At 46.4% G+C, this 15,825-nt stretch overlaps 1 protein-coding gene across 1 annotated transcript in view; it reads left to right on the plus strand.

The window, feature by feature from the left end:
* Positions 1-15,825, plus strand: part of LOC138510558 (serine/threonine-protein kinase MRCK beta-like) — a 2,015,755-nt gene that overhangs the window by 1,203,213 nt on the left and 796,717 nt on the right. Inside the window, exon 17 of the mRNA XM_069626316.1 lies at positions 14,630-14,662. Within this exon, the coding sequence (XP_069482417.1) occupies positions 14,630-14,662 (33 nt within the window). The remainder of the gene's footprint in view (positions 1-14,629; positions 14,663-15,825) is intronic.

Here is a 15,825-nt window from a genome sequence, read left to right on the forward strand (position 1 = left end):
AAGTGTCCCTGGGCCAACCAGTGGGCTGACCAGCTTACGCAGAACCTTTGTTCTGTCTCTGCCACTGTTCCGAGGAGGCCCTCAAAGCTTGATATACTGCTATCTCTGTTTCCATAGCACCCTCACACCGAATTTCGTACATTTGGCGTTCCCAGGTCTGAAGTGAGACGAGTGCGCCAGGACCGGAGTAAACGCGGTTACCATGTTGCCCAGCCGCGGCAACAATCTTTGCAGGTGCACTGCATTTGTGCCCCTCTTGCCCCTGAAGCCTGCTGCAGTGAAACTGGCCTGATCCATCCATCAGGAGCGGAGAAATCGCCACTGCCCCGTTTGGGAATCATCACTGTATCTTCGGAACTGAAAGCCACAGAGCCGTCATATTGCCACATTTGAACCTGCAACCAAAGTGGACTTGATTGGCGAAGTTTGTTCCTGAGTGTGCCGGGGGTCGGTGAGTAATCGCATCCCTAACCGGCGGCCCCTAGCGCCTCCATCCATTTTTACGCACAAGTGGCCCCTGGGGGTCCCTCTCCTTACCACTGCTAGTGCGAACTTGCGAACTATTTCTGAACCTTGGAATCACCTCTGCCTTCAAGGGGAGGCACTCCTCAAATAGTGGGAATCTATTCTTCATCGCCTCACCCACCTTCCGGAGCTGCAAGAGTCCCCTGAAGAGACCCCGTTTTGCCCATGGGAACAACCACGTGTGCCTGCATTGCATGTACTATTGAGCATAAGGCTCCTCTCGTTTTAAGGGTGTGTTTGATGTCGAAGGGGACTAAAGACTACATGCACTGCCTATTTTCCTTCCCTTTTAGGTTGTGAATATATTTAGTGCCTTTAACCCTTTAAACCCTGATGTTCTTGTATATATCTTGTATTGATAGTGTTGTGTTTGTTTGATGGTATTGCTGTAATTCTTTTACTGTGTGTTGAGTTACAAAGGCCTTGTAATAAATGTGTTTATCTTTTTGATATATACCCCTGTCTGGGAGTCATTTGTAAGTGACCTTGCTCTGTGTGCTCATTGAGGTCCTTCAGTCACCCTCACCCGTCCTGAGACCTATTCTTGACCGCAGACCATAGCTAACTTGACTGGTCTGCCTTGTCCAGAGGTTACTCTGTTCCAAGAAACTAGGCTGGCCTTCTGAACCTCTGTCCACCAGGTCAGAGTTCAGAAATCTGTCTTAACACAGGTCAGTGGAGATAGTCAGAGCAGTAAATAGCGCCAGTGTACACTCTTTATGTATGCAGCTAGATGGAATTTTCATGGTGGATAGCTGCCTTCTAGTGCTAGAAGTAGTGTGCATGGTATGTGATACAGTTTGTATGTGTGAAGCTAGGCCGAATTGTCATGAGGTAGCTGCATTCTAGCAGAGGTTGTGCTGGTATGTGAGATTATGTGTGCAGCTAGGCTGAATATAGTGTGGGGGATAGCTGCATTCTGAAGGTTGTTGAGGTGAGCAAGGTTGTATATAATTGTGTGAAGCTAGACCGAATTGATCGCGGGGGATAGTTGCACTCTAGAGTTGTATGTGCTGAGCGAAGAGTCATGGTAGTGGGGAATATGGGCGAGTATCAGCAAGGATGGACGAGGCCTCCTTCTCCCTGTGTCTTCCTGTGCCAACTGAATTAACTATGATCCCCTTTACACGCGCCTGGTGTGTCGGGAACCTCTAGGTCTAGTACGAACACAGCTCTAGCCTCAATCCACTCATAATGTGAAATGTAGGTTTAGGCAAACATGCAGTTAGTTGAACTGCAATAAAAGGCTACCCTACTCACTTAGGCGATATGTAGTTTCGGCTGACTAGCACAGTCAAGCAGGATGTGAGAATTGGCTACCCTGCTCAATCGGGCGAATGGTCGTCCTAGGCTCATTAGCGTGGTCAGGTAAGATGCAAAACTAGATCAACCCACTCAATCAGGCGATATGCAGTTCTAGGCCGACTGGCACGCTAAGGCAGAGCACAAACAGTCAGCGACACACAGTAGTGGGAGAATGCACCAATATTCGAGACACGCAGTAGTGGAAATGCGCCTAGATTTGAGAATACAGCAACGGAAGAGTGTAACTAGATTTTAACCACACAGCAATGGGAGAATGCACCCAGATTTCAGACACAGCAGTGGGAGAGTGCATTATAATTTGAACTCACACCAGTGGAATGTGAGGGCACTTTAACTGAGGGCGATGGATCAATGGATAAGATTAGCACAAGATGGCAGTTTCCGACCCGTGAGTTTTGCTTGTGTAAATGAGAAAAACAACAGTAAGATGCATTGGATTTATTTTTTGGATCGAGCAATATATGCTCAAATATACATGCCCAATCCATTGGGCCAATAGCATTTCTGAGAGCACTTCCCCTTTAAGTCTTCCTTCTTTGTCTACACACTGGAGAAACCGATGACCCACATAAAAAAACAGAACTTCTTCCATAGTTTACCTCTCCAGTCCTGTCACACTTTATACTCCCCTGCACAGGAATGTAATTAAGCAATATGACCCGAGCGGCGGGGGCATTACCGACTCAGGTAATGCCCTGGGGCCCATAGTTATTACCTGAGTCAGTAATGCCCCCACCGCTCGGGTCATATTGCTTTTAGTACTCCGGACAGAGATTTGCATGACCGGGGCACTAAAAGCATTTTTTTCTGTCCCGAAACGTTTCGAGACAGAAAAAAAAGAAACGAAAAAGGCCGCCAGGAAAGGGAAAACGGAGTCAGTTTTCCCTTCCTATGGCGCCATCGGGAGGGGACGCGCTGGAAACAGAAGTGTTCCCAGCACGTCTGCTCCCAAAAAAAAAAAGCAGGAGCTAAGTCGGGTGGAGGGAGGGAGGCGGGAAGGGGGTGAAGAAAAAAATGAAAACAAAAAGTACCTGCGTCTCCAGCGGGTGGAGGCTTCCATCGTCCCCCACCGGGGACAAAGGAGGCAGAAGGTAAGTGGAGTGGGGAGGGCAGAAAGAAGCCTTACCCGAGTTCCTGGCGGGGGCAGAGGCAGTCTCTCAGCTTCGAGTCTCCTCATTGGCTGTTGTCTGCAGAATGTGAGGTGTTGACGGGAAGGTGCTAAACCTTTCCCCCATGCTGGATTCTTCTCTCTCAATTTCTGTGTGGCGGTCTCGTTCTCCATTTTCTCTCACACTCTTTTTCTGCTTTGCTCTCATGCTATCTCTTGTCCTCCTTTTCGTTTTATTCCATTTGTGTGTGCCTCTCATGTGCTCTCATAAACCCGTTTCTCTCCAGCTCTCTCGCTGGCCTTAGTAGTCCCTGGGTCTCTCGCTCTCTGTTGCACCCACACAGTCTTTCTTCCTCTCACTTACTCTGTCTCTAGCACTCTCTGTACTCTCCTTTTTGCTCTCTGTCTCTAAGTTAAGGTTCCGCCACCTTTCATTGAGTGCTTCTTACTATTTCTCAATTCTTCCTTGTGTTCATGATCTCTCTCTCTCTCTCTCTCTCTCTCTCTCTCTCTTTCTATCGCTCTCTCTTTCTCTTTTTCTATCTCAGTCTGTATGCCTTTCATTCCCTTTGACTCTTCCCTCTGCATTTTATTTCGATTCTCCTTTTCTTGTTATTTCTCTGTCTTTCCCTGTTACTTTTTGTCCCTTGTTTACCCTTTTTCTATATTCTGATCTATAGTCTCTTATTTTTATTTTCTCAGTTTCCCATATGCCCCCCCTTTCTTTTACCTTCTCTTAGTTTCTCTTTCTCTGGTCCCCCGTTTGCTAGATGATGTATCAGATGGATTGATCTTGCCAGTGAGATGATTCTAAGAGAGGTGGGTGACAGTGTTTGACTAGTGGTGCTGGTATGATGTATTTGGTTCTCGGCTATGACTGATGCGGGTTTAATGTGTTTTATGGAAGACAGGACTGCACTTGATGAGGTTGTTTGTACCAAACAGAGGCTACACTACCTAATAGGGGCAGGTTTGCCTAATGCAAAGTGTATTCCACTTTACCACCAGTGTGGCAGCACTCAGACTGTTATAAGGCCCAGAAGGTGGGCTATGGAGCACTTGTCTCACGCAAGCAGCTCCGGCCTTACTGTCGTGAGAGTTCAGGCAGCACGAGCATGGGCTGCAGAAAGATAACAAGTGAGAGCGAGCTGGCAGAGAGGTGAGCAGTTGAATGCAGGGCATTCCCCCTGCGCAGGAGTAATACCCTACGAACTGGCTGAGTCCCAAGCTGCCTCAAGAGATTGGATTATACAGGGCAGTGATACTATAACTGCCCTTACCTGTAAATAGTAATTATGTAATTAAAAGTTCCATAATACACTACTTACTACAATTTCTCATTGCCAGGTCACAAGATATTTGACAAGGAGGATGGGGTACAACCATTGGTCACACTGATAGCTGGTGCAGGAACATGCAAGGAGCAACAGCATCCCCAGCATACTTGTAGACGCCAGGCAGGGAAGAGATGTCCTGGCCCAACTGGGAACCATTATTTCTTATGTATGTGGATACCCTGGGAGTGGCAGATTATGCCCCAGAAAGGAAGAAGGCTATGCTGCTGAATGCTGTGGAAGGGGAGACAATATTTGCTGGTCTGAAGCCAGAACCAGTCAATGATGAGGAAGACGATATATATAAGGAAGCTATCAGGGGGATAGTTAAAATATTCTCTAAAAAGAAGAGCACTGTGCTATACACAGAATACGATTTTACACCAGGAAGTAGGAGAATGCAGATCCTGTAGACGCCTACATCGCAAGACTGTGAGAAATGGCAGCGTTATGTGAGTTTGGGGACAACATCGAAAATACGATATGTGATATGCTTGTGGTGCACACCAACAGCAGGAAGGTGCGAGACAAGTGCATAATAGAAAAAGCTACAGTTGGATAAAGCAACTCAGATCACCAGAGCTGTGGAGGAGACTACGCACAGATGCAATGAAATGGCGGGAAGCTTGCAGAGTATGGAGATGCACATCCTTCAGTATCCAGGCAAAATAGGAAGGCCAGTGGATGATGGCAGAGTAGGAAGGGATGACCCAGGAGAACCTGAGAGGTGCCACAGAAGTGTAAGCACTCGACATTTCAAGAATGATTAAGCTTGTCCGGCCAGGGGCAAAGAATGCACCAACTGCAAGAAAATTGGACATTTTGCCATGGCGTGTTGCTAGCTAAGAAGAATAGCATCCTCTGTAGAAGCACAGGAAGAGATGACAGAAGAAGCATTGTCTGAAGATGATCAACCCACAATTGTCATGTGAACAACAAAAAAGCCAGAAGACGGAAACCTCACAGCCTGGTCAAAGTGGATGAAAAAGAAACCAGAGTGACGAAAGATTGGGGGTCGAATCTGACCGTATACCCATTCACACCTACAAAGAAATGGTGGGAAAACAAGAACTGGCAGTTTGGAAGACAAGGCACCAACCCCAAGTGTTTGGAGGTGTCACAGTGTGCTTGCTGGGGTACATAAAAGGAAACATCAAATGTAAAGGCAGACAGACATAATCAAGTCCTTTCCATAAGAGCTGGGTAAGCATTGGTTTTAAGAAAAAAGTTTCTGAGATTGTTCTCTGAAGGCCTGGGAAAAAATAAAGAACTCTGGGCCTCATTACCAGTTGGGTGGTATTCCGGCAGTAAATCTGCTGGAATACTACCCAATGGAATTACTGTTTCTGCCACTTGGACTGGCGGAATTACCACTGGATTACAATCAGCAGTGGCAGAGTAAATCCCCATTTTTTCCATTGGACTCTATGGGGCTTTTTCGGCGGAATTGCTGCTGGTGTAATTCCACCGATTTTGACGATTTTTCAGCAGACAGTGAGCAGATTTACCTCCAGCAATATGCTGGAGGTAAATCATCCACTCCAGGGCCATACTCGTAGCATGGTGGTGTGGGAAAAGTGGCAGTAATTCAGTTACTGCCAATTTTTTCCTGCACGGCCATACTTTTAATGAGTCTGTATGTGCATACGATTCAGTTGGAAGACGGTGCAATGACAGGCAAATACAAAGTAAGACATGTCTGAGCTACCACAAGGGTGGCATTACAGAGGCAGCTCCTCAAGATGTTAAAGAGAGCATGATGGAAAGGGTTGAATCATTAGAATAGATGAGTTCTGTCGGTATGATCATAAAACAGCAATCCAACGACATCAGGACCTGCATAGAAATGCGCAGACACACTTTGGAGATAATCACTGACAGCTACCCGTTGCTGAATATCAATTAATTGATCTTGAGGATGAATGAGGCAAAGTTTTTCTTTAAATTGAACATGTGTGATGCATATCGTCAAAGAAGTCTGCATAAAGAGTTGAGGTTGCTTACAGCATTTATCACTCCATTTGGCTTGTACCCTGTTATGTAGTGTACATAGTTTGTATCATTGAATGCATTGTTACAAGCTTTACAGTATTCGTGGAACTTGCCCAATGGAACCTGCAGCAGCTGTGACATCACAGAACCCTTATAGCTGTTGGAATGCTATCTTTGGAAGTGTTGTCAGTTGAGATCTGATCAAGGGAGAAGTAGGCTGCAGCCCAATTCGTGGGAACGTATTAAAGTGTGTTCACTCACTTTAATGACGTATTGGACTCCTTTATATACCGCTACTCCAGAATGCTGTTTGGCCTATCCTCAGCTGCTTCTTTGTTTCAGAGGATGATGGACTCTACTGCAAAATAGGAAATGTGTCATACTTCCAGGATGACATCCTCATTTATGCAGAAGAGGAAGAGACCCATGATGTAGTACTGAGAAATGTGATTAATAAATTGCAGGATGCCGGAGTGAAGTTACGGTGTGAGGAGTGCATGAATAAGGCAAAGGAGGTGGAATATCTGAGGTGCAAGATATCATGAGAGGGCATTATCCCCAAGATACATCTACTTCAAACTATTGTCAAGGTGCCATCACCGACCTCCAAGGAGGAGTTGAAATAATTCTTGGGTCTGGCGGAATACCATGCAAAATTTGTACCACGATTCTCTGAGAAGACCATGCCCATGAGGGAACTTCTGAAGAAGGGTGTGGAGTAATCATGGAGAACGGAGCAGAAGACTGCATTTGAAGATGTAAATATAGATGATACTGGAAGCTCCATGCCTTCGACCTTTCAACCCGATGTGGAAGACTTGCATCACCACTGATGTGAGCAGGGGTGTTGCCAGGTATGGAAAATATCTGGGGCTACGCTAATGTCGGGGCTGTCGGGACTCTGGGGTAGCTAGCCTTTTGGTTGTAGCCCCAGAACTTCTATATGGGGCTACAACCAAAAGACCCGGGGCTATTGTTAGCCCTTCCGGTCTGAAGAATGTCAACACACGGAATAATTCCAATAAGTTACACTAACCTGATTGAAACTGGTTGGTCTGGAAGCAGCAAGAGCAGCCGACAAGAATCGCCCCGAGGTCCCTGCTCCTCCCCTCACCTGGAACTCAGAACCAGCGAGGAAGGAGCACGAACACCAGGGAAACCCTCTGGGGAAGAAAACCCTGGGAGGCGATGATGACCGGAGCTTCGGATGGGAAACTTCTAGTGAATGATATCCTGGGAAGTCCGTAGCTTGCAGTCCTCTGAAGAGAGAAATGACAGGTAAGTATGAGGAAAAGGTAAGTGTTAGAAAATAGAAGGAAGGATGTTCAGAAGCTTACGGGAGGCCCCAAGATGAATTTGGATCCTATCAGTGAGCTGGCTCTTATCGAGGTAAGATGGCGAGTGCGAGAGCAGTCATAAATCCTCCTGATTGGTCTGAGTGAGGAAAAGTGGTAAGTAAAGAAGAAACAAGAACAAGGGGAAAGAAAGTTCCTCCGAACTGAAAGAGAGAAGACTCACTGCAGTTAGCCACACAGGGAATGCGAAGCAGATTGAATGGGATATTACGGGAAGCGGACCGGGGAGTGAAAGCAAACCCGGAAGTAAAGACGCCTTCAGAAGCACTCCCGAAAGCCCGCACGGAATGGAAATTCTGAAGAGAGAGTAAGGGAGAATAGATTGGGTTAGATTGCAATCAGTTCTTGACAGAAGGAAAAGAGCCTAGTTTTCGAACTTATGGGGCATCTATCACAGTAGCGACGTGTTGCAAAGACCGTCTCCGATCCTTAAATATGATCATGTGATTCATCGTCGCCCTCTGCTGGAAGCATGGCGACATCATGTGACTTGTGGCAGTCGTCCTTGGAGAACGTGAAACAACTAGACTGCTAATGCCTGAATACTTCACCCTTCCTATTCTTGGTACCACATCAGGACGAATCGATCCACATATTCGTTTCTGATGCAACCAAGTCCAATGTCGGAAAAGTGTAACAGCTATAGCCCCCTAACCACCCCCAGCAATGCCTCTGGATGTGAGTGTCTACGGGCTGGGCGCACCTTTAACACAGAAGAGAGGGGATTTTGAGCAGGTTGTAGAGTCTGCGTCGAAGGCACTGTCAGAGGCTGAAAAAAACTATTCAACTATTGAAAAAGAGATGCCTGCATGTGCGTGGGAAGTGTAGTATTTTAGGACTGATGTGTGGGAAACCAAGCTTTATCTGGTCACTGATCACAAGGCCCTGGTGCACATGCTTAGCTCAGAATGCACAAAGACATCCACCCCATGGCTTGCAGGAATAGCTGCCAAACTACAGGAACATATACGTATGAAATAATGCGCATGCTGGGATGGAAGAACTTGCAGGCTGATTGCATGTCGCGTCTACCTGTACAAACGACAAAGACAACACGTTCCTACAAGACAAGTGTGAAGTGGCAGCAGTCAGCATGGTACGCACAGAAGGCAGTGAACGGGGAAATGAAAAATGCACACCCACTGAATTGAGTGAGGGTAACCGCCCACTAGTCTCATGGGGGCGGCTCCGGCGATACACTTATGAGACTTGAGGCAGCACGAGTGGGGGCCACGGAAAGAGAGCGAGCAAAGCCAGACAGCAGAGAGGTGAGCAGTTGTATGCAAGCTGCTCTTCCTGCTCTGGAGAAATTCCCTACGAACTGACCGAGCCCCAAGCCGCCTCAATATACTTGGCTATACATGGCAGTGAGAATATAACTGCCCTTATCTGTATATAGTTTAAAAAAAATCAAAAGTGCCATACTACACTACTTAGTGCAGTCTTTCATTGCCAGGCCACAACACAAGTATAATCCATTAGTCACTCCCTGTATTTCGAGCTCTCCCAACAGCTTGGTACAGCGCCATACCCCTGCCTCGTCCTTGTTCGTCCTCAACTTCTGCACCATAGGCCTTCCCACCACATATGCCCATGATGACCACTTACTACTCTACGGTCACATGAATGCTCTTCTCCCTCGCCATTCTCCTCTCAAAGGCTGCTAATAGAAATGGAGAAGGGTCTCTGTGTAGTTCCCTTTTCCATTGTGGCCAGCTTTCTTTTTCCCGACTTTCTTTATTTTTACTTTGGAAATAATGCGCCATCTCGCTTGATATTTCTCAAGTTGAAAATTATCCCTTTTAGCACTTTACTTGTTCTTCTGTGTTATTAACATATGTAAGGCCCTTGCCTGTGGGTTTTACCAGACCGTAATGGAACTGGAGACCTCATTGAAGTCATTGCATCACTTGGGACCTTTAACCCCATTGTGGGGGTTGTTACCATCAGCGAAGGGAATTATTGCTTAAATACTACCTGGTGGTGTGACTGTTCAGGAAGAGGGATGATGGCGCATAATCACGTGATTATGGTTGATGTGGATATTTCAAATGATGTCACTCAGTACCAGCATTCTGAAGCACTTTACAGGATTAGCCCAGCATCCATAGCCCAACTTCTGACCAGACAAGCCTGCGGGAGTCAACGGCGTGGGTTTGGTGGTCAAAGTTGTCCTCCTGCAGCGTTGCTGATCTAGGTGTTGGCCCAGGCCACTGTTTGCTGGACCTTCAAGTTGTGCTGGGACTCCCGCAAGGGTGAAACCCGCGGGAGTGAAGGGCGCGGGATTGGCGCTCGAGGTTTGTGCTCCTGCAGTGTTGCTGCTCTTGATTGTGGGCCGCCCCCTGCTTTCCCAGACCTTCAAGTTCTACTTGGACCCCCAGCGAGGGTGAAGACTGTGGCAGTCAAGGCCGCGGGTTTGGCAGTGAAGGTTGTCCTGCAGTTTTGCTGCTCTGGATTTTTGCCCCATCTGCCTGCTTATTTTTTTAATGTTTTATTTATTTGTTATTTATATAGCGCACAAATCCCAGAGGTATCTAGGCGCTTATACTTCAGAGATTGGTTACAGTGCTTCGGGTTACAGAGAGGAAGCACAAGAAGTGATTACATCAACGAGGAACGGACAGAAGTAATACATCACACGCCAAGTGCAGAAAAGAGTTCATATGCACAGATACATGATGCCTAACCCCATGTTGCAGGGCAGCAGCAGCATACAAATGCAAAAGTCAATTAGGCGGCAGATACATGGTGCCTAACCCCATGATGCAGGGCGGGAGCAAAATACAAATGCAAAAGACAATTAGAGCTTTCCGGACCTTCAAGTTGTGCTGGGACTGCAACGGGTTTGGTGCTCGAGGTAGTCCTCTTGCAGTGTTGCTGCTCCAGGTTTTGGCCCCGCCCTCCCGCTTACCAGACCTTCAAGTTGTGCACAAACTCCTGCAAGGGTGAAGCCCGCGCAAGTCAAGGGTGCGGGTTTGGTGCTCAAGGTTGTCCTCCTGCACTGTTGCTGCATATATGTTGGCCCCATCCTCCTGCTTACCGGACCTTCAAGTTGTGCTGGGAGTCCCGCCAGGGTGAAACCCGCAGGAGTCAAGGGCGCGGGTTTGACGCTCGAGGTTGTCCTGCTTCAGTGTTGCTGCTCCTGCTTGGGTGATCGCACCTGCGGGGATGGGGGGTGAGCACGTCTTTGGTGATGGATTTCCGCCTTCCTTTGATTTGTCCTGGTTTTTTTATAGCCCCGGTCAAAATGGAAGGTATTTATTTATTTACCCCAGGCTTTGGCTTTGAATCTGTTTTTACACGTATTTGTAAGCCCTGAAGTTGGGGCGAATTCTATTGGAGCGTCAGTCATTCCCCCAGGAGGTATTATGTCCGCCCGACTAAGCAGCAAGCAGCAGCCCGTCTCTTGTGGGTGCACTCTTGCAGAATTGAATTGATCAAATGCATTTGGACACACACAAAGTGAGCAGTCGGCCAAGTAGGGGTGGAGTAGGGGGAGGGACCTCACATTTATTGGTGGTGCGCTGTTGGCCATGGAATAGAGGACTATGCCTCCTAGTAATTTGGAGATAGTGGTTCGTTTGAACCCCCCCTCACATTTGCCTCACCAGTGATGACTAATTAGTCCTGGTCTATATTCCGAATATAACGGGTAGTTGTGTGGCATTGAGCATGAGAAGAGCCCCTATTGTGTTGTGCACCCCAGCCAATTCAAGAAGGGACCTGATAAGAGGACCACCTGCTGTGCCCAAACCTGCCATTGGTGTTAGATTGAGTGCCCTGGAATTGGGACCATCGTTAGTAGCCCTGGGGGGCAATGGCTATAATGGGAGGGGGATCTCTGGTTTTAGAGGAAGTGGAAGACAGTGGCAAATTAAATTCATAATTGTTGGGGGGCATCAATTGGCAGATCGTTGCCTGTAGCATAGTCCCCCTTCATTAAATCATGAGGTTGTTTCTTATGCCCCACCTGTGATGCAATCTGTAATCCCCTTGATGGGCCAATTAATGTCCCCCAACAATTATGAATTTAATTTGCCACTGTCTTCCACTTCCTCTAATATTGTCCCTATTGACTGGTATAGGCAGGAAGTGGCAAATTGGACTCCCAATATATTCAGGTTATTCAATGTTTTGTTAGCAGCCAACAGGGTCCCATACTCATGGAGTCAAGCAATACTTGTCCCCATATTCAAGAAGGGAGATAGGGGGTCTCCTGCCAACTACAGACCCATCTCCCTTATTGATGCAGGAGGCAAGGTGTTGCAATGGCGGTGCTGGGGCACTTTGATATCTGGAGTCTGGAGGTGGGGGTGTTGAACCACCTCCAGGCCGGGTTCCAGCATAATATCGGCACCATAGATCAAGCATGAGGCTTCATCTGATTCTGGAAAAACACATAACACTGAGGAACATGAACATCTATGCAGTTTTTATCGACCTTAAAACTGCTTTTGACAGTGTCGACAGAGCAAGATTGTGGCAGACCTTGACAAACTTGGGCATGCCATTGGGTATTCTGAAAGCAATTCAGTCCCTTTATTCCAACAATGGGGCAGTAATCAGGCATTCATTGGATGGTCAAACGACAGTTAAAGTAAAAATTTAAGCTGGAATTAGGCAAGGCTGTGTCCTTGCACCAAGTCTATTTTTCTTGTTCATTAATGGGGTTATCGATTTGCTCCTGGCCGAACCCACTGACGCACCATCAATGGCGAGCGAGAGAATTCCATTTCCCTTGTTCGCTGACAATGCCGTCCTGCTCTCCCTCACCCCAAAGGGTCTTCATAGACAATTGGCTATTTTTGAAAATGTCTGTGATAGGAATGGGCTTATAATTAATGTGCACAAAACACAGTCAATGTTGTTCAGCAGAAGTAGGACAAAGAAAACCCCCTGTCTTATAACCAGACTGAGGGACGGTTTGATTGAGCAGGTCACACTACACAATTTCTTGGGGGTTAGATTGTAGGCCAGTTGCCAATGGACTGACCAGGTAAACCAGGCAGCACTTAAATTGACCAGGCATTGTGGGGCTGTGGCCAGATTCACCCAGGACCATGGGGTGGTCCAGTGGGTGTTATACTACATATTTATAAGAGCCAAGCCAGACAATCAGCCCTGTATGGGGCTGGGTTGTGCGGTATGTGTAATACAGGTATGCTCCGGGTAGTGGCACAAAAATTCTTAATCAATTCTGGGCCTGCCTGCTAATGCTCCTAATATCCTGGTATTCTGGGATCTTGAACAGCAGAGCATTGGTTTCATTTGTGGTGCAAGACCAGTTTTTCTCTGGGTCCGCCTTCAGTCTAATTTCAACCTGAGCAAGATGGTAATAGATATTTTATCCCAGCCTGAAGGTTCAGATTTACCCTGGTTGACCGCTATAAGAAAGCAACTGAATATGATGGGGTGGGAAAGTTTCTGACATGATCCTGAATTAATTCCAAGAAATGTCGAGACACAATTGAAAAAGGGGTGTGCAAGAAGATGGGAGAGTGAAACCTGTGCGAAAATAACAACTCAGCCAGTTTGGAGCCATATGTGTTGGCTTTGAACAGTATTTGGACAGGATGCAGCCGAAAACGACGAGAGCCCTTTATGTGAAGTTGCGCATTGGCATTTTGTCTCTTGCCAGTTTGAAAAAACCTTGTAGATTGCCCATTCTGGCCCAATATAATTGAAAGCACAGTGCACTTTATTTTTTTCTGTCTGTAGTATTCCTATATCAGAACAAAACATCTGATATTGCTTCGTAAATAATCATGCACAAGAACTGTAAATGAGGCTCTACATTTATTTCTGGCGGGGGTGAATGAAGTAGCAGCCCACTGTAGGGGGTGCTATGTGTATCAGGCTTGGAGAAAGAGATCCAACTTTGTAACTCGCAAAAAGAAGGCCCTCCCAGCATTGGATGTTTAATTACCTCAATATTATCCTTTATGAATTTTGTCAGTGTATTGTCTTATGTAAATTTGTTTTTATTAGCATGTGTTTAGGTCATATAACAAGGAAACAAGACAATACCGGGAGGTTTACCCCTCATAAATTCTAATGACTACCAATTGTAAGGTTTTATTAACCCCTACCCCCCCCCCCCTCCTCCCTCTCCCATCCCCAACATATGTAAAGTCTTAAGTAGCACACAACTGGGATCCTGTAGCACACCGTTAGGCGAGGCCCCAACCGTGAGAGGTAAAAACACACAGTCCATACTCCCTTCGGTCAGTGGCCCTTATCTTTGGGATTCGTACCATCCGAGGCCTAGTCTATTTCCCCCTGTCCTTCGCCTGTCCCTTTTTCTTTGGTTCCGATATTATTATGGAACTGCAGCCATTCTGACTCCACTAAGGTGCTGCTTCCATGAATTGGTGCCGAGATTTTTTTCCATGAGGTATATGTCTTTGGCTGTCAGAGTCCACTCCCGCACGGAGGGGAGAAGACTCAATCAGTGTATTTTGAGTACCACCTTTCTGTAAACATTATTTATGTTATTTAGCACTGGAACCTTTAATTGTTGAATTCTGTGCGTGACTTTTATGATCTGTTGGAAATAAAGTGATATGATGATGATTTTCTGTCCTCTTCGGGAATGTTTCACTCTTCACTGTATTCACTTCTTCAGGGTGAACACATTTTTATGCCCCAGCCATATTCCTAATATCTGTAACAGTCTCTGCAATGCTCAACCAAGGGATTGCCACCAATGTAGACCTTTGCCAGAATAACTGAAGTCACGTTCAGTTTATGGTCTATGGTTGCATAGAAACTTTATAAAGCATGAAATCGAGGATTTCCAATTTCAACACTCAGTACGGTGTAAAGAGGAACTGACACAACTGCTTATTTAAAAGTTTGACTTGTGTACAAGCTGTCAGATAATGTGGTAAAAAATGTCTTTTCTTGCAAGTGACTTCTGTTTCTCTCTTCCTGACGTTTTCATGTACTAACTATTATCTTTTTGTTTCCCAATTCTGTCGAATTTGCAGTATTCGTAACGCGACGTCCGTCACTTTCATCAGGTACGTTGATTTATTGAAAGCTGCCAGGATTCTATACTTTTTGAAATGTAATGTGAAGGTTTACAAGTTATGCATACTTTCTTTCATCACTGAGGTGCCTGGAATCACTTGCAACCTATTCTCAAGCAACAGCATCTGCTGTCCTTGTCGAGCTATCTGAACACATTCATTAGGCATAATCTCAAATACCTTTTTTCCCATGGAGTTTGCCAGGTGGCTAATGCATAGATCAGTTTATTTTATCGAAGTGCCCAGGACAAAGGATGTGTGAATAGACGCTACCATATTTTATTGGTTGAGAAATAGAAGTTCGCTCACAAGCCGCACACTCATTCACTCACATAGAGAAAATGTGCCAGTCTGACTTCCGGTTGCTGGCAGGGATAATATCTAGCACAGTAACAGGGACACTTAATACCTGTTCTATAATTTAGAAATCCAGCCATCATTCCTGCGCCAACTGTCTGTGATTTCTTATTTTCAACCACTTATTTATTCTAAAATTGGTTGTTCTATGATAACACTGTTTGGGCCTCATTACGACCCAGGCGGTAAGTTACCGCCTGGGCCGTGACATTACCACCATGGCGTAAACTACGTTTACGCCATGGTGTTTGGCGGACTTACCGCCCCATTCCGAGGTCGGCGGGGCGGTAAGTCCCCAATCCCCATTTACCCTTCCCCATTCCCATTTTTGCCCCATAGGGCATAATGGGAGTGGGGAAGGCGTTAATTACGCCACCGTAAATTACGGTGGCGTAATTAACATCAAGTTCCCTTACCGCCATGGTTTTTTACACCCGCTAGAAGCAGGTGTAAAATCCGCCATGGCGGAAAGGGAACTCGTGATTGGCGGTAAGGGGTCGGCGCAGCTAACGCTGGCGCTAACCCCTTACCGCCAGGGTCGTAATGAGGCCCTTTGTGTTTTTTAATAGTTTTGGATACCCTTGTTCAGACAGCCGATTGTTTAGGGGACAACTGCTTTGCAGGATTTGAAACAGATTCTGACACGCCATCACTCTTCCTCATCACCTTCCTCACTGAATGAAGGATGCCTGCATCCTTACCAGACACACTTTTATTATTACATATTACACAGCCCGCGGTAGCGGCTGTGTAGTTATGGTTAAGTTGCTAAACCCATAGGAAGAGTACTTTTTGGG

This window comes from Ambystoma mexicanum, chromosome 6p, assembly GCF_040938575.1.
Source record: "Ambystoma mexicanum isolate Mex_15411 chromosome 6p, UKY_AmexF1_1, whole genome shotgun sequence".
In the NCBI taxonomy this organism is placed as follows: domain Eukaryota; kingdom Metazoa; phylum Chordata; class Amphibia; order Caudata; family Ambystomatidae; genus Ambystoma; species Ambystoma mexicanum.